This window comes from Gigantopelta aegis, chromosome 4 (genome assembly GCF_016097555.1).
Source record: "Gigantopelta aegis isolate Gae_Host chromosome 4, Gae_host_genome, whole genome shotgun sequence".
NCBI lineage: Eukaryota > Metazoa > Mollusca > Gastropoda > Neomphalida > Peltospiridae > Gigantopelta > Gigantopelta aegis.
The window spans coordinates 111174064-111194386 of NC_054702.1; the positions used below are offsets into that span (position 1 = coordinate 111174064).

A 20323-nucleotide genomic window follows, 5' to 3' on the forward strand; every position below is an offset into this window, starting at 1 on the left:
CTGTGTTTATAAATGTTTTCTCTTTATAAATACGCTGTGTGTTTCAGTGCGGCCCTGACATGGCGCGACATGCAGCACATCGTAGTGCGCGGATCTCGCATCCCAAGCGTGGACACGTCGTGGGTCATCAATGGCGCCCACCTGCACGTTAGTCACTCATTTGGCTTCGGAGTCATGGACTGCGGCGAGATGGTGCGACTCGCCCTCGACTGGCAAATGGTGCCACAGCAGCACATGTGTTACTACACTCGGCAGGGCATTTATAAGTAAGTATGTAGAAACATAAAGATGTCGTTTCTAAAATGTGATATGTGCCAATTTCCTAAATTTGAATGTATATTGCTGTTAGGGTAACTCTAGTTATAGTTTCTATGCCCATAGATTAGGAATTTAAAAGTGTGATTCCGGTAATATGTAATATATGTTATATACAGGGTTTCTGCCAGAAAGAAATGTTTGGGAATGGTGCTGTGGAATTTAATATTTATATGTGTGTGCTGAATGCAATAGTAGTCGACAGGGGGTATTGGGGGCCTGCCTCCGAAAGAAAATTGGTCTAGGTTAGGGTTAGGGTTAGGGTTAAGATCTGCAAAAGAATTTGAGTATGGTGCCATACCTGTTTTACCATGTGGTAGAAACCCTGATATGTGATATATGTTATATTAAAGCAAAATGACGTTTTTCTCAAAATGATGTAAATAGATCTATTGCTTTTTGAAAATTAACTCTTTATTTTAAGATCAAATTTACTATAATGTACTTGTAAATTTATTATAACACAGTCATGTAATATGTTGATCGTGTTGTATATAAGCATAATGCTAAATGCTATTTTGTTCTCTTGTGGGGGGGGGGGGGGGGGTACTCACATGTTGGTTGGTGGTAGAGCACCCATTTGTCATGTGATGAGTTGTTGCATTGTACAAGTGATCACTCAAGGTGGTCCCAGAGTTTTTCTCTTCCCAGCCAGTGGCATCATTGGATTACAGGTAAAGTCTTCAATCATGAGGCTAGTAGGTACAAGGTTTATACTTCCAAGGCTTCTAGATTATGGTAGCCCCACTCCCATGGCTAGTGATATTCAATGTTGGGCTAGTAAATAACTACTGTTGCCATGCCCGATGGCAGGTGTAAAAAATTTGTCAAATGTTGCAGTTAAGTCTTATTTTGTAAATATGAATATCCTGGCCTTGTCCCCACCCCATCCCCCAGTGTTAGTGTTTTTAAGCTTTATCTCCCTCCTTAGGTAACATATCTGATTAATAGAGGATATTTCATGTTTTTTGTCAAATATGATTTATATCTCATCTCGTGAAGTTTGCAATCATATCACACTCGTCGTGCTCACAAGATGAGATATAAATCATATTTGACAAAAAACATGACTTTTACCGTTTATTATATAACTTTTGGCAATTTACCTTTATTTTTAAAATGCCAACAGCAAAATAGTTCTGGCTTTCTTACAGTGAAAATAACATTTTCTACAGTGTTGATAACACATTTTAGAGTGAAACAGTGAAATTTTCACTCTAAAACGTGTTATTGTCACTGAGTGACTGATAACACTTTGATTTCACAAATATTTTAAGATATTTCACTAAATGTTATATAATAATTACTATTATTTAGTAAAATTATTTAGTAAAATTATTTAGTAAAATTATTTAGTAGGGCTAGTAAATTTTTAATAAAGACTAGTAAATTTTAAAAATCACTGATCCCATGGTTAGTGGATTTTATATTAATTCTAAAAGTCCTGATGCCTCAGTGCTGACTCCCACTATATCAACTTCTAGCTCACTAACATCTAATAACTAACAATTAACCTACTATCCTAGACATACAGCCCACATAACTAAGAACAGCATGCTTCATCCTTAATTGGACCCAAGCAGCATGGAAATGTAAATTAAATTGAATTGTATAGTGACTAATATTAAACTGTTATTGCATATACTTTCAGAGAAATTCCCGGCCAGGGTTATACCGAAGACTACATATATGTTTACGATGGCTGTGTTAATGATGCACACTCTGGTATTGACCGTCTGGAACATGTGCAGATATCCATCAAGGTGGACCATCATCGTCGTGGCGATATCCAAATCTTCCTCACATCGCCATCTGGAACGCGCTCAGAGATGCTGTCCCCACGGTCGAACGACGCCAGCACCGCCGGCCTTGACTTCACCTTCATGACTGTCCATTGCTGGATGGAGCAGCCTCGCGGGGTCTGGAGGCTCGAGGTCCACAGCAACTCGGGCTCGTCCGAGCGCCACATCTCCGGAACTCTCATACAGTGGAAGCTGGTGCTGTACGGAACCATGGGCTACACGTTCAATGAGGTGTCGGCACGCCACGTACCGAAGCAGGTGTCGGCAGAGTCACTTACAGACCAGCTGACTAAACTGATGGTACAGGAGGAACAGAGGTCAAGGCTGATCACGCTGAGGAGATCCAGTGATGCGTCCTTTCAGAAGAAAGCATTGCACAGTGATCGGCCTCAGGGCTTGGGAAATGTTGATAGAGGATTACAAGATTTGGCTAGTGACTTGTCAGTTGTTCATGGCAAACTGACAAAGCGTCTGTTTGGTAATAAGGGAGCAGAAGGCAATGGTGTTGAGAGTTCTGACAATACACTGTCTAACCGTAACCAGTATGTTGAAGAGGAGTCTTTATCAAATAGAGATTTAGATGGTGTCAGTGACGATGAACTGATTGAGGCCTTGTTGAGAGTTTTAGATGATGACAGTAAAGTAGAAGATAAACATGTCACAGATGATAGCATTAAAGTTAAAGATAAACACATAAGAAATATCAAGACATTACTGAAAAAACAAACACAGTATTCAAGAAAATCTACCAGCAATTCTGTTTCAGAAAATCAGCACAGTTATTTGAATACCAAACATAAACAGACTGACAGTGTAAAGAAATCACTTGAGAAGCTCATGGAGTTTCTTAAAACACAAACGTGATACTGTTGAGTAAACTAACAACTTGACTGCATTGTGACTGACTACAATCATTTTTACTGATGCTAATAGTATCGGTTGAGTTTATTCAAATGTCTTTAATAATGGGAGTACAGTTCATTGTATATTTAGCTCAGTCAAAGTGCTAAATAATCTCAGTTATTAATGAGAGATGAAAAATGTTTTGAATTTTGCAGGAAATCCAGATTTTAACACTGCCTATAAACTGTTCTGGTTGAAGCTCTGATGGACAGTGCACGGTATCCCTGGCCCATACTGTTTTAACACCAGGCAAAGTTTTTCAAGATGTTTTTTGTCACTGGTTAATTTTAGCCTTGTATTGTTTTCTGACCTATGTAAATAATTCCATATACTGTACCCATGGTAACAGAGTTGTAGCACATATGATGGTTGTCACAACACATCATAAAGTTCAGATAGACCCTATTCAATTATATTTAATAGCATTATAAGTTAATCAAAATATATTACTTGAACCTTTAGTTTTGCTGTTTTTGTGTAATTTAGGGGAATTAGCATTCCGTTTTACAACATAATAAAGTATAAAACTTTACCTAAGTGTACTACAATGGCTTAAAGAACTTCAGTCTACACTCGGTCTTTACTGACATAACATTCATGCAATTTGTATAGCAGTGCCATGACGTCAGAGTCTGAGGCACTTAAGACTCAACTTTAAACATTTTATATGTATTTTAAATGCTTATTAGTCCCTACCGGTCCAACCGGAGGGGACTATTAGTTTCATCTCCATCCTTCTGTCTGTCTGTCTGTCCATCCATCTGTCCCACATGTTTTCCAGATGTTGTTTTCAGGCTTTGAGATATTGAGCTGAAAGTTTGTGTATAGCTTCATCATGACTTTGACTTTCATGACGATTTACCCATTTGTGATGGAGTTATGGCCCTTGAACTTAGGAGATGTGAAAATTTGTTTTTCAGACTTTTTTCTTCAGAAGTCCTTTAGATATTGAGCTGAAATTTGGTTATATATTTTTCATATACTGTTACATATAAAGTTTGACTTTCATGGCGATTTACCCATTTTTAATGGAGTTATGGCCCTTGAACATAGGAAAAAAGGAAAGAAATAAATGTTTTAGTTAAAAACACGCTCAACACATTTTATTTAAGGTTATATGGTGTCGGACATATGGTTATGGATCACACAGATATTGAAAGAGAAAACCCGCTGTCGCCACTTCATGGGCTATTCTTTTCGATTAGCATCAAGGGATCTTTTATATGCACCATCCCACGCCAGGATAATACATACCACAGCCTTTGTTACACCAGTTATGGAGCACTGGCTGGAACGAAAAATAGCCCAATGGGCCCACCAACAGGAATTGATCATAGATCGATCGCGCATCAGGGAGCACTGTACCACTGAGCTACATCCCGCCCCTTGAACTTAGGAGATGTGAAAATATTTTTTCCAGATTTTTGCAATGCCTGGAGATATCTTTATCATTTGTATATAGCTTTACAGATCAAATTGAAGTTTCATGGTGATTTACCCACATTTTAGAGTTATGACCCTTGAATTTAGGAGATACGAAAAAAATCTTGAGCACGTTAGGGGACATGTATTGCTTTAGCAGCACTCTCAAAATGCTTGTTTTGATTATTATGCTATAATTATTTGCAAATAATGCTGTTGTCTTGCCTCTTGTTAAGCAGGAATTTCATTGGGCATTATGAGTTTGTTTGATGGTGAATAGATGTTTTCACCACTTAGCTGTTTATGGTTTTTGAAATGTGAATAAATTATGCTGACATTTCCATTTGAAGAATATTTACTAAATATGAATCTCTTGATCTGTATGTTGTTGTACATTGTTGTGTGTTCAGTTTAGAGTGATTTAATTTGTTATTTATATTTTTGCACAAATTATATTTATGTTATTGTTTTGCAATATTTTCATTATTTATGAAATATTTAAGTTTTAAATATTTAATTTTTGTGTTCCATTTTCTGGCAAGAGAGACTTGCCTCAGGTTAGACAAATCATGTGTTAATGTTTGTTAGTAACTTGGTCAAATTCTATGAAATATGTTGCATAAATGTATTTGTAATTATTTCAGTTCTGTAAATAGACATGTTTATATGTAAGTAAATACATCATTATGTACTGAAAAATGTAATTCAGTATACAGGAATCAAAATATGCATATGCATCTGGTAACCTGTAGGTTGTGACACATGTATCAAGTGTACAATTCCCATTAGTACTGCTATAAAAGCCTTTATACATCCACTGAGACTTTGCAGTTAACTGATTGATACTTGAATGTGCATTTTATATTTCAAGTGGAGTGGGACGTAGCCCAGTGGTAAAGCAGTTTATTGATGCTCGGTCAGTCTTGGATTGATCCCCATCAGTGGGCCTATTGGGCTATTTATCGTTCTAGCCAATGCACCATAACTGGTATATCAAAGGCCATGGTATGTGTTGTCCTGTCTGTTGGATGGTGCATATAAAAGATCACTTGCTACTAATAGAAAAATGAAGAGGGCTTCCTCACTGAGACGATGTCAAAATTACAAATTGACATCCAATAGCCGATGATTCATAAACCAATGTTCTCTAATGGTGTCATTAAACGAAACAAACTGTAAATTTAACGTATATTTCAGTAGCACATAACTGTTACAAATTTAGGTGGTGTTTCTATTGTTTAATAAGATTTGTAGATATCGAAGTACCTTTTGACTTGTTTACACGAGGTCACCTAGTAGCCTGAACAACTGTTCTTAAATTACTTTGATGCCTGAATACAGATAATATTTTTGTAGACAATATGAAAACATTGTTATTGAGAATTTTGAAATCTTCATGTGTATTGCAGGACACATTTCTTTATAACTTGAAATAACAAGAGAACTATATTTCTGCCTCTGGGTGTTTTTTTTCTAAAGATTTAGAAATACAAGTATTTAACTTTGTATCTTTCAAAAAGTGCTATCATATTTAAATAAACGTTAAAAAATATATATATATATATTTATACTGTGTATATATTGTTTCAGTTATTAAAGTTAATTTATATTTTAAAATTCGTTTTATTGTCCATTATGATCCACTTCATTGAAACTGACCCATTGATTGAGACTGTATATTTAATGCTGTGATACATTTTCAACTTTTTAAGTTATTAATCTGCAAATTTTGACATTCTAGTTGAATATTTACTTTGAGAGTATTAGTTACTTGTTTATTTTTTGAAAATATATATTATAATTATTATTGTTTTTGTGACCTAATTTGTGTATTAAATCGAATTATTACAGCATATTGAAATGTGAGCATTTTGTTGATAAATATTAAAATTATGACTAATTGCCTTTTAAATTAATTTACTAAAATGGGATGTTATATTGATGATGTCATAGGCAGCTGCTACAAATGCTCATAGTATCTACATGTTCACACTAATAACTACAAATCACTTGTTTACTTCAGTATTGTTTTCATACAGATGCTGATAACTGTGTATTTCTTAAATATGCTAATGAGATGTACTGATGTAAATAAATAAAGAGGACACATGTAATTGTAGACCAAATTTAAACCACTACTAGCGTATTTCATACAACGTTGTAATGTGGAATTGAATGTCAGTAGTGATGAATTGACTGCCAGTAACACAGTAAACTCCTTACACTGTAGCTTGAGGGTTTTGGTTGCAATACTCGTTTTCTGTTACTATTTGTGCCATACTTTATTTCTTTCCATCAGGATATTTTAACTTATGCATTGCTTGATCACAGAACTTGAATTATTGTAAAAGTCTCTTTCCTTATTATTTGGCATTTTCTGCTATGATTTAATAAATTTTGTTCAGACGGGGTTTTATAAACATAGAAGCAAGTGGAAACTGTTTAATCTCTGGGGGTTGTGTGTTATGTTCACTATAGCTTAGGAATAAAGATGGTTAATCTCTGGGGTTTGTGTGTAATGTTCACTATGGCTCAGGAATAAAGATGTTTAATCTCGGGGGGTTGTGTAATGTTCACTATAGCTCAAGAATAAAGAAGTTTAATCTCTGGGGGTTGTGTAATGTTCACTATAACTCAGGAATAAATATGTTTGATCGCTGGTTGTATGTATGTAATGTTCACTATAGCTCGGGAATAAAGATGTTTAATCTCTGGGGGTTGTGTAATGTTCACTATAACTCGGGAAAGAAAGAAGTGTTTTATTTAACGACGCACTCAACACATTTTATTTACGGTTATATGGCGTCAGACATATGGTTCAGGACCACACAGGTTTTGAGAGGAAACCCGCTGTCGCCACTATATGGGCTACTCTTCCGATAGGCAGCAAGGGATCTTTTATTTGCGCTTCCCACAGGCAGGATAGCACAAACCATGGCCTTTGTTGAACCAGTTATGGATCACTGGTCGGTGCAAGTGGTTTACACCTACCCATTGAGCCTTGCGGAGCACTCACTCAGGATTTGGAGTCGGTATCTGGATTAAAAATCCCATGCCTCGACTGGGATCCGAACCCAGTACCTACCAGCCTGTAGACCTATGGCCTGCCACGACGCCACCGAGGCCGGTATATAACTCAGGAATAAATATGTTTGATCGCTGGTTGTATTTGTGTAATGTTCACTATAGCTCGGGAATAAAGATGTTTAATCTTTGGGGGTTGTGTAATGTTCACTATAGCTAAAGAATAAAGCTGTTTAATCTCTGGGGGTTGTGTAATGTTCACTATAACTCAGGAATAAATATGTTTGATCGCTGGTTGTATGTGTGTAATGTTCACTATAGCTCGGGAATAAAGATGTTTAATCTTTGGGGGTTGTGTAATGTTCACTATAGCTAAAGAATAAAGATGTTTAATCTCTGGGGGTTGTGTGTAATGTTCACTATAGCTGAGGAATAAAGATGGTTAATCTCTGGGGGTTGTGTGTAATGTTCGCTGTAACTCAGGATTAAAGATGTTTAATCTCTGGGGGTTGTTTAATGTTGGCTATAGCTAAGTAATAAAGATGTTTAATCTCTGGTGGTTGTGTAATGTTCACTATAACTCAGGAATAAATATGTTTGATCGCTGGTTGTAGGTGTGTAATGTTCACTATAGCTCGGGAATAAAGATTTTTAATCTCTGGGGGTTGTGTAATGTTCACTATAGCTCAAGAATAAAGATGTTTAATCTCTGGGGGTTGTGTGTAATGTTCACTATGGCTCAGGAATAAAGATGTTTAATCTCTGGGGGGTTGTGTGTAATGTTCACTATAGCTCAGGAATAAAGATGTTTAATCTCTGGGGGTTGTGTGTAATGTTCGCTATAACTCAGGAATAAAGATGTTTAATCTCTGGGGGTTGTTTAATGTTGGCTATAGCTAAGGAATAAAGATGTTTAATCTCTGGGGGTTGTGTGTAATGTTCACTATAGCTCAGGAATAAAGATGTTTAATCTCTGGGGATTGTGTGTAATGTTCGCTATAACTCAGAAATAAAGATGTTTAATCTCTGGGGGTTGTGTAATGTTCACTATAACTCAGGAATAAATATGATCGCTGGTTGTATGTGTGTAATGTTCACTATAGCTCAGGAATAAAGATGTTTAATCTCTGGGGGTTGTGTGTAATGTTCGCTATAACTCAGTAATAAAGATGTTTAATCTCTGGAGGTTGTGTGTAATGTTCCCTATAGCTAAGGAATAAAGATGTTTAATGTCAAGGGGTTGTGTGTAATGTTCGCTATAGCTCAGGAATAAAGATGTTTAATCTCTGCTGGTTGTGTTTAATATTCACATAATAAAGATGATCTCATTCAGTTGTATCTGTGAATGTTTATTTTTCTGTCTCCAACCACCATTCCGGCGCCATTTTTCAGTTGCCCCCACTCCCATATTAAGGCCTACCCTCCTCCACGTTTGGGTCCACCCACTCTTCCCACTCCGACAGCAACACCTACCTCGCAACTGTACATCCAATCCTTCCCTGTCCAAGTGTGACATGGGAGAAAGATGTCTAGTATAACTCTGGTGCCACACTCCTGCAATTCCCCCATCAGCTTTATGGTCTGATTAGACTGGTCACTTCGGAACTGAATGAATGCATGTTTAACAAACCCCAGCACAAAAGACATTCATTTCGAAGTGGTCAGTCTAATCGAACAACACAGTTGTGGGGGCACTGCTGGATTGTGATTTCACCCGGAGACCGTCCAGTTGTTGCTTCTGACTGGTCTTGTCAATATCTTGTCTTACCATTCCAACTAATGACAGTCATTAGTTCTTTAGTGCAACAAACATTTTAAAAACTTCATGGCACGGTTCCACGAAGCAATCTTAGCACTAAGATCACCGTAAGTGCATAACTACCTTATGCACTTAGGTGATATTGGCGCTAAGATCGCATCGTGGAATGGGGCCCCCCAAAAAATTCTGAAATCTAAAGGTTTTGTTAGTATCTTATTGTTTATATATAGTGTTTGAAATAAATTACATACTCTCAAATCATAAGCTTTGGTTCGTATTAAAATAACAGTAATATAATTTACTCTCTTAGATAAAGGTACTTTCTTCTCAAAATACATCGTGTTCAACTTCTGGTCGACTAGTCATTTGTCACCAGTATTGGATGGTACCCTAAAAACGTAATTTCTTTTCTTTGACGTTATGCCATAATGGGTACCCTCTACATTTTGTGCACCAAGATACCACACATGCCAGTGGCATGAATAATATATCAAATCAAAGCTTATGATCTACTGGTTAACATGGCATGCATTAATGTAGGATAACCACTAAAACATCTACCATTAGGTCATCATTAGGCTAAGTAACCACACTTCACTTCCCTTTGTAACATCCCATAAAATATCCCAGTTTCTATAATAGTGTCTTTTTCACAAGAACACATCGGATGTCAATCACCTGCTTTCTAGTTCCTTATATTCTGCACGATGGTAGATTTCATTTGACATTAAAATAAAAATTGTGGTATTTTGAACAGGATAGGGGTTTGGGCTCTAGGGAAATAGTGTTCAATTTATGTATTCATTTTATGTTCAATTTGATTCTAAATGCATTTTTATCCAAAGAATCTGACGTTGGCAACCAATTTTTGATACAATGTGCCCCCCCCTGCCATTAATCGTTTTTTGCTGGGTGGGTGTGGGGTGAAGGGTGAGCCTAAAAACCTAATTATATATACTACTCAAAAGAATTTAAGGGTCAAAAATTTATAACCAACTAAGTTTCAGAGTGTATTAGATTGATGATGTAAACTACACCAAATTTTTTATTTATTGTTCCATATTTACAAAAAACCACAAATAAACGTCACTGTATACAAGAAAGTCACATGACATGCTGTCAAAGTTGAAGGTTGTCAAACATGGATTTTACACATTAGAACATTCGTTTAATAGTGTGTGAATCCACCCCTGGCGCGAATACACTCGACACATCGTTGCCTCATGCTGTTGATCAGACGTCTGAAGAACTCTTGGGGAATGGCCTGCCACTCTGCCATAAGAAGTTGACCCAGATCATGAAGGTTGGCCGGAGGGGCATGGTTATCCCGAACTCTCCTGCCTAATTCGTCCCAGGCGATCTCTATTGGGGCCAAGTCAGGCGAATATGCTGGCCAATCCATCCTGGCGATACCTTGTTGTCTGAGAAAGTCCGTTACCACCCTGGCGCGGTGGGGTCTGGCATTGTCATCCTGCAGAACTGCCCCGCCGCCAATCTGCTGAAGGCCTGGGAGAACCAACGGCCGGATAATCTCATTCAGATAACGGATTCCATTCAGATTGCCATCCACCACATAGAGGGGGGGCCTGTGGTGGATAGAGATGCCGCCCCACACCATGACGCTGCCACCACCGAACCGGTGACGTTGTCTAACGTTAACGTCAGCGAAGCGCTCCCCAGGACGTCTGTAGACACGAACCCGACCGTCGTTGAACTGGAGACTAAACCTGGACTCATCAGTGAACATCACTCGACCCCACTGAACACGTTGCCACCGCAGATGAAGCGTGCACCAGTGACGTCTGGCCGTTCTGTGACGTGGTAGGAGTGGTGGTCGAACAGCCTGGCGACGGCAGCGTAGATTATTGGCTCTCAGACGATTGCGTATGGTTTGATCAGACACTCGAGTTCCAGTCGCAGTCTGCAGATTAACACGTAATCGGCGTGCTGTGGCTGTGCGTTGACGTAGAGCCATGTTAGTGATGTAGCGGTCCTCTCTATTTGTAGTGCTTCGGGGTCTTCCCGAACGTGGACGATTTCGAACAGAATTCGTTGCTTGGTACCGTTGCCACAGTCGGCCAACGACACTGACTGACACGAAGTCTCAGAGCAACATTTCTTTGCGTATTGCCATCCTGAAGCCAAGCAATAGCCCTTCCTCGATCTTCGATAGTCAGTTGAAGTCGTACCATTATCGAATTTGGAGTGTGCACTGTACACGAACGCAAGCTCCAATTATACTGAAATTCAGCATTGGGAACATGGAATACACGTGCAAAGCGTGCAAATGAAGCACTTAGCAGACCTTTCGCTTTCGCCCTAATTTACGTGCAAATGTAAGCATGTTTTCGCCATTAGAACTAGTCGACAGTGTCAATGACAGTGGATTTTAATTCATTTATGGGTTGCTTAGACCCACTTTCGTCAAAATGGAACAATACCATGAGTGACATTATGGTCTAGCTAATATAATTGACATTCAGAAAATAATGTCGAAAATATCGTCTGACCCTTAAATTCTTTTGAGTAGTATATGTAAATGTTGGTCGATTTCAGAATCCAAGATTGAAAATGTCCGCCACAATGGTGAAATTTTTATATATTAAAGACCCTTTGCTACTAATCGGAATCAACGACGACAGTTAATTTCCCACTGACATAAGTACTGAAAAAATCTTCAACTTCGACCATAAATGATAGAGGCATTCGGGCAAAATGAGCTGGCCTGAAACCTTTTCATTCATCCTGACAGTATAAGTAAAAATGCCTAGTGATTCTTTTGGAACCCTGTATAGCTGTTTGGTAGTAATGCAAATATGAATAGACGTTGCTATCCACATTCGGGTATTTTTGTTTAAATTCGGGGGGAAAATTAGCCTGTCACCTTACAGAAATGGGCTACTCTTTTCGATTAGCAGCAAGGAAAAAAAAGCCCAATTGGTCCACCGACGCGGATCGAGCCTAGACCGACTGCGCGCCAAGCGAACGCTTTACCACTGGGCTACGTCCCCCCCCCCCCCCCCCCCCGCAGAAATGGGAGCAAGTACGTCTATGCCCACTCAGTTTTACAAACATTAATCTCTACCCACGGCAGATGGATTCGAACAAAGCATGACTGACGTCTGTAGTAGGTTATTCACACCAATACACTGCTAACAGTTCAACTCAAATTATTCTTCTCGCAGTATGAAATAAAGGCTAGAGAAAAAGAAAAGAGAAAAAAAAAGAAACGAAAAGAAAAGAAAGACCATCAACTAAAAGAACACTATTTCGTATCTTTTCGGGGGTGCTAGGATTCGAGGGATTAGCTCCTATCTCCTATTTATGTCTATAGTCGCTGCAGACTGGATTCAGTAAATAATAACATGGCGAAATTGACCCAACAATTACTATTCAGACGAACGGTTAATTAAAAACACAGTTTATTGCATTTAAAATCAATTGATTGTTTTCCTCAGTAACACTAGCAACAATGACACATTTATGAAACGGCCTACTACTCAAATTTTGCTAGGATTATTCTAAAAAACATGACAAGTAAAGCAGGTCTGCATGTATTGTGTTCGATGACATTTCTAAAAAACATGACGAGTAAAGCAGGTCTGCATGTATTGTGTTCGATGACATTTCTAAAAAACATGACAAGTAAAGCAGGTCTGCATGTATTGTGTTGATGACATTTCTGAAAAACATGACAAGTAAAGCAGGTCTGCATGTATTGTGTTGATGACATTTCTAAAGTTTGTAGTCATCAGCCTCGTAGGAACAGACGGAGCAAATGTTTTTCTGTTCTACTCTATATGAATAAAGATAAAACTAGCTTGTGCCCCCCCCCCCCCCCCCTCCCCTCCCCACACACGATATCGTTCCTACGGGCCTGGCCATATAGTCATATGGCCATATGGAGTAGTATATTAATTTTACAGTCTGAAATAAGAACAGAATGGAACATTCTAGATCGAAGAAGGAAAGTAAAAATGTTCCGAGTCTGGTAATCTGAAAGCATTCATCAACTGCAAATCAATCGGCTTGTACAAAGTGTACACAGAAAATAACAGAAGAACATGAATTACATTTAATACTAGTACATTTGAAAGAAAAAATGTGGATTTTTTTTTTTTTTTTTTTTGGGGGGGGGGGGGGGGGTACCTATAACAATGTAGTGAAACACAAGGAACATTAAATGATATTTTGACAATTTTTAATTGCTCGTCTAAGTTATTACAATGCTTAATTGTCGAATGGATAAGGATTAAAGTTAACGTTTATGTAACAAAACTAGATCACATTGATGTATTAATCATCGACTATTGAATGTCAAACGTGATAATAGTGATGTAGGCTATAGTCGTATATGAAAAACCGGGTACATTTTCCCATTAGTACCAAGGGATCTATAACATGCACCATTCCACAGACAGGATAGTGGTGTGTTCTTGCGCAAAATAAAATTTTCTTTTTGGACCAAATGCTACGGGACATCCTATATTTGTGTAGCTGAACCCGTTTTCTAATACCAAGACTTTCTTGACGGAACGTTTGGCAGACTTGTAATTCGTCTCGACGATCTTGCTGCCTAAGTTGAACTTTGTCACGTTTTTCTTCATGCATTTCACTCATAAATACGGGTTTTGGTGCTTATATCCAATTAAGGTTCAAGCACGCTACTGTCCTAAGCACGCACCTCAGCTACCCGGACTGGCTGTCCTGGACAATGGATTAATGGTTAGTTGTTAATGCTCAGTGTCTGGAGGTACGAAAGATACCCTTTTCAAAGAAGGATGCATTTGTATTTTGTACTGAAGTTTTTTATGGAGCGGTTTGTTCAAAGTAAGGCTGCTGTATTTGGCGCCCGTCTCAGTGAATGGGCCGGAGTGTACGAACCGTAGCTGCACCTGCGCCCATCTAGAAGGGACGTCTGGATTAAAATATCTAATAACATATATAATGAGATGTATTAAAACTATTAGTAGACCTATATCATAAAATACCTATTACAAGATAATCTACAATACATAAGCCAATATGAAACCTATTCCAATATGTCTACAGATAGCATGGATCTATAATACATGGGCCAATGGTGGAAACTATTCCAATATCACACAGATTTGTGTTCCTCTGTAGGATGTTTTACTTCCAATTCCACGTTGACTACCTAGAACAAAACAAATAAAACATTCAGAAATATCATCAAATCATTTTTGTTACACATCAGTGGAGAGAGAGAGAGAGAGAGAGAGAGAGAGAGAGAGAGAGAGAGAGAGAGAGAGAGAGAGAGAGAGACAGGGAGGGAGGGAGGGAGAGAGAGATACACGAACACGCACAGAAAGATACAGCGAGAGAGATATGGAGAAATATATTTTTTTTACACGTTTTGAATATTTTCCTAATAGCCGATGTTTTTTGTGTTAGGGTGTCGTTAAACATTCATTCATTAATTCATTCATCGTAAATGTTTCTATTATAAAAGTGTGAGTGACCTATGACAAATGTAATTGATATAACTGGTGTCATTTAAATACAATTGACTTGTCAAATTATTGTGAGTATGGAATGGATTGGTATTAAATTTTGGATTCGTTTTAGAAACAAATATACACCTCTTTTTCAGCTTTTTGTCTTCTGTAATCCGCTGGAATAATCCCTGAAGTATAAAACATAACACAATATATATGGCATTTTAAACAACATTATGTATGCATTTCAACGTTCTGTTGAAAGCACAACACTACAATACGCTGTAGATATTGTAGTGGAGAATATACGATGATATGTGAATTTGTTACAAACAATTCACGAGGCCCTTATACTAGACGAATTAATTAGTTTAATGAATCGACACTTTAATGAATAAATACCTATGTTCTACTAGTTAATTATTTTTCAAGAATCTACACCTGTGAAACAATGCAATTAAATTTTGAACTTGTCCATTCAGGTTAAGGATTCGAAACGCATGTCCCATTACTAACAGAACTTGTACCTTGTAAACAACTACAGCGCTTTAGCCCAAGAGTACAAACACGATCGAATAAATTTGTGCTAGCCAAGGTATGCAGTTTCACCTGCATTGCTTATAGTGATCGATAATGCAGTACAGAGACTTATCAGATTAAAAATAAGATTTAGTATATACAATTTGATTGTAATTTGTAAAGAAACTTCGTTTTATTTACAATGAGATTTTAACGTTTGTGGTAGTTAGTAACTTAATAATATGTTTTTACATAAATTTTAGTTTTATTAATTATATAGTTACATGCCAATTCATTGGTTCTCATTTGACGCAAACGGATAATATTTGTGACGTTTGTCATGCAACAACCGGGTTTCTTCTCGTCCGATGTTAACAAACCGATTTCTACACAATTTAATCCTACGTTCAACTCGTGGTAGCTTTTTATTTTCCCCCGATACTATGCCAGATTTAGAACATAAAAGTAGAAAGGAGAAAACCCACCTATCATAATGGATGATTATGAGTAGAAAGTAGAGTTATGGATGATGTTCAGAGTAGAAAGTAGAGTTATAAATGATGTTCAGAGTAGAAAGTAGAGTTATAAATGATGTTCTGAGTAGAAAGTAGAGTTATAAATGATGTTCAGAGTAAAAAGTAGAGTTATAAATGATGTTCAGAGTAGAAAGTAGAGTTATAAATGATGTACTGAGTAGAAAGTAGAGTTATAAATGATATTCAGAATAGAAAGTAAATTTATAAATGATGTTCAGAGTAGAAAGTATATAGTTATGGGTGATGTGCTCAGTAAAAAATAGAGTTATGGATGATGTTCAGAGTAGAAAGTAATTATGGTTGATGTTCTGAGTAGAAATAGAATTATTAATGATGTTCAGAAGTAGAGTTATGGGTGACGTTCTGAGTAAAAAATAGTTATGGATGATGTTTTGAGTAGAACATAGTTATGGATGATGTTTTGAGTTGAAGTAGAGTTTAGTGTGATGTTCTGAGTTGAACATAGAGTTATTAATGTTTTGAGTAGAAAAAAGAGTTACCCACCTGTCATGACAGTCCCGATGAAAAGCGCCGAGAAAACGACGACGTTTGCCCACATGACGTTCACCTTGTTCATCATAGCTCGCATACCAAGCGTCATAATGATGCCGAATGTCTGAAACACAGCAACAAATAGACCGTTTATATAATGATATTATTTTAAATCTGTGTTTGAACATGTAGATCACTACAATACCTAATGGCATATGTTATAATTAATATATTATTAGAAGCGCAAATCAGTGTAGGTCTCTAAATATAAAGACGAAGACAGTTTAATGAATATTTAATCAGATCAGTATTACAACACTGGGTAGAACGCCGGTTTGTCTACATGCCTCCTTTTAAAATAACTTTATAAGTTGAATTCTAAAGTCAATTTTAAATGTTGTTTTTGATTTTTTTGATTTTTTTTTGTTTTTATAAATGTCAGTTTCTTGATGGATTTTCTGTTTGATTGCATAAGGATTTATTCTACAAATTCAACAGTACATAAATGATTCATTCACAGGGAACTACCAGTATGTACAAATGCTGGTTTGAAAACATGAACAGATAAAATTATATCCCAGGCACTTTACACACCTGAGCTGACGCATTAAGTAATCCAGAAGAAATTCCTTCATTTTCGGGAAACGTTAGCTCCGCAGCAAATTCAAAACCAACAGGAAGATATCCAGTCATGAAAAGCCTGCAAAGACACACAATATCCTTATACATTTGCTTAAAAACAAACATAATTTCATTATTCATTTGGTTCAAAACAAACTCCGTAACGACACCAGGACCATACAACACATCGCCCCAGCATACCCAAGAGCTCCAGCAGTGATGAAGACAACCCCCCCACAACATATAACATACCCAAGAGCTCCAGCAGTGATGAAGACAACCCCCCACAACATATAACATACCCATAAGCTCCAGCAGTGATGAAGACAACCCCCCCACAACATACCCAAGAGCTCCAGCAGTGATGAAGACATCCCCCCCCCACAACATACCCAAGAGCTCCAGCAGTGATGAAGACAACCCACCACAGCATACCCAAGAACTCCAGCAGTGATGAAGACAACCCCCCCCCCACAACATACCCAAGAGCTCCAGCAGTAATGAAGACACCCCCCCCCACAACATACCCAAGAGCTCCAGCAGTGATGAAGACACCCCCCCACAACATACCCAAGAGCTCCAGCAGTGATAAAGACAACCCCCCACAACATACCCAAGAGCTCCAGCAGTGATGAAGACATCCCCCCCCCACAACATACCCAAGAGCTCCAGCAGTGATGAAGACATCCCCCCCCCACAACATACCCAAGAGCTCCAGCAGTGATGAAGACAACCCCCCCACAACATACCCAAGAGCTCCAGCAGTGATGAAGACAACCCCCCCACAACATACCCAAGAGCTCCAGCAGTGATGAAGACAACCCCCCAACAACATACCCAAGAGCTCCAGCAGTGATGAAGACACCCCCCCACAACATACCCAAGAGCTCCAGCAGTGATGAAGACGACCCCCCCCCATATATAACATACCCAAGAGCTCCAGCAGTGATGAAGACAATCCCCCACAACATATCCAAGAGCTCCAGCAGTGATGAAGACAACCCCCCACAACATACCCAAGAGCTCCAGCAGTGATGAAGACAACCCCCCACAGCATAACCAAGAACTCCAGCAGTGATGAAGACGCCACCCCCCCCCCCACCATATATAACATACCCAAGAGCTCCAGCAGTGATGAAGACGACCCCTCCACCATATATAACATACCCAAGAGCTCCAGCACAGAAGAAGACAACCCCCCCCCCCCACACACATACCCAAGAGCTGCAGCAGTGATGAAGACAACCCCCACAACATACCCAAGAGCTCCAGCAGTGATGAAGAGACACCCCCTCCCCCCACAACATACCCAAGAGCTCCAGCAGTGATGGAGACAACCCCCCACAACATACCCAAGAGCTCCAGCAGTGATGAAGAGAACCCCCCCCCCCACAACATACCCAAGAGCTCCAGCAGTGATGAAGACGACCCCTCCACCATATATAACATACCCAAGAGCTCCAGCACTGAAGAAGACAACCCCCCCCACACACACATACCCAAGAGCTCCAGCAGTGATGAAGACACCCCCCCACAACATACCCAAGAGCTCCAGCAGTGATGAAGACGACCCCCCCCATATATAACATACCCAAGAGCTCCAGCAGTGATGAAGACAATCCCCCACAACATATCCAAGAGCTCCAGCAGTGATGAAGACAACCCCCCACAACATACCCAAGAGCTCCAGCAGTGATGAAGACAACCCCCCACAGCATAACCAAGAACTCCAGCAGTGATGAAGACGCCCCCCCCCCACCATATATAACATACCCAAGAGCTCCAGCAGTGATGAAGACGACCCCTCCACCATATATAACATACCCAAGAGCTCCAGCACTGAAGAAGACAACCCCCCCCCCCACACACATACCCAAGAGCTGCAGCAGTGATGAAGACAACCCCCACAACATACCCAAGAGCTCCAGCAGTGATGAAGAGACACCCCCTCCCCCACAACATACCCAAGAGCTCCAGCAGTGATGGAGACAACCCCCCACAACATACCCAAGAGCTCCAGCAGTGATGAAGAGAACCCCCCCCCCCACAACATACCCAAGAGCTCCAGCAGTGATGAAGACAACCCCCACAACATACCCAAGAGCTCCAGCAGTGATAAAGACAACCCCCCACAACATACCCAAGAGCTCCAGCAGTGATGGAGACAACCCCCCACAACATACCCAAGAGCTCCAGCAGTGATGAAGACAACCCCCCACAACATACGCAAGAGCTCCATCAGTGATGGAGACAACCCCCCACAACATACCCAAGAGCTCCAGCAGTGATGAAGACCCCCCCCCCCAACATACCCAAGAGCTCCAGCAGTGATGAAGACAACCCCCACAACATACCCAAGAGCTCCAGCAGTGATGAAGACAACCCCCCACAACATACCCAAGAGCTCCAGCAGTGGTGAAGACAACCCCCACAACATACCCAAGAGCTCCAGCAGTGGTGAAGAGAACCCCCCCCCCCCCACAACATACCCAAGAGCTCCAGCAGTGATGAAGACAACCCCCACAACATACCCAAGAGCTCCAGCAGTGATGAAGACAACCCCCCACAACATACCCAAGAGCTCCAGCACTGATGAAGAGAACCCCCACAACATACCCAAGAGCTCCAGCAGTGATGAAGAGAACCCCCCCCCCACAACATACCCAAGAGCTCCAGCAGTGATGAAGACAACCCCCACAACATACCCAAGAGCTCCAGCAGTGATGAAGACAACCCCCCACAACATACCCAAGAGCTCCAGCAGTGATGAAGACAACCCCCCACAACATACCCAAGAGCTCCAGCAGTGATGAAGACCCCCCCCCCCCCCCAACATAACCAAGAGCTCCAGCAGTGATGAAGACAACCCCCACAACATACCCAAGAGCTCCAGCAGTGATGAAGACACCCCCCCACAGCATACCCAAGAACTCCAGCAGTGATGAAGACAACCCCCCACAGCATACCCAAGAGCTCCAGCAGTGATGAAGACCCCCCCCCCCAACATACCCAAGAGCTCCAGCAGTGGTGAAGACACCCCCCCCACAACATACCCAAGAGCTCCAGCAGTGATGAAGACACCCCCCCACAACATACCCAAGAGCTCCAGCAGTGATAAAGACAACCCCCCACAACATACCCAAGAGCTCCAGCAGTGATGAAGACAACCCCCCCCACAACATACCCAAGAGCTCCAGCAGTGATGAAGACATCCCCCCCCCCACAACATACCCAAGAGCTCCAGCAGTGATGAAGACGACCCCTCCACCATATATAACATACCCAAGAGCTCCAGCACTGAAGAAGACAACCCCCCCCCCCACACACATACCCAAGAGCTGCAGCAGTGATGAAGACAACCCCCACAACATACCCAAGAGCTCCAGCAGTGATGAAGAGACACCCCCTCCCCCCACAACATACCCAAGAGCTCCAGCAGTGATGGAGACAACCCCCCACAACATACCCAAG

The 20323-nt window shown here is 40.0% G+C and overlaps 2 protein-coding genes across 2 annotated transcripts in view; one reads left to right on the plus strand and one right to left on the minus strand.

The window, feature by feature from the left end:
- Positions 1 to 3929, plus strand: part of LOC121371772 (endoprotease bli-like) — a 28050-nt gene extending 24121 nt beyond the window's left edge. Inside the window, exons 11-12 of the mRNA XM_041497905.1 lie at positions 48 to 266; positions 1967 to 3929. Of these exons, the coding sequence (XP_041353839.1) occupies positions 48 to 266; positions 1967 to 2981 (1234 nt within the window). The 3' untranslated portion in view covers positions 2982 to 3929. The remainder of the gene's footprint in view (positions 1 to 47; positions 267 to 1966) is intronic.
- A 9480-nt stretch (positions 3930 to 13409) lies between these two features.
- Positions 13410 to 20323, minus strand: part of LOC121371773 (feline leukemia virus subgroup C receptor-related protein 2-like) — a 31802-nt gene continuing 24888 nt past the window's right edge. Inside the window, exons 8-11 of the mRNA XM_041497906.1 lie at positions 16826 to 16931; positions 16244 to 16355; positions 14829 to 14872; positions 13410 to 14383 (exon numbers count right to left, since the gene is read on the minus strand). Of these exons, the coding sequence (XP_041353840.1) occupies positions 14327 to 14383; positions 14829 to 14872; positions 16244 to 16355; positions 16826 to 16931 (319 nt within the window). The 3' untranslated portion in view covers positions 13410 to 14326. The remainder of the gene's footprint in view (positions 14384 to 14828; positions 14873 to 16243; positions 16356 to 16825; positions 16932 to 20323) is intronic.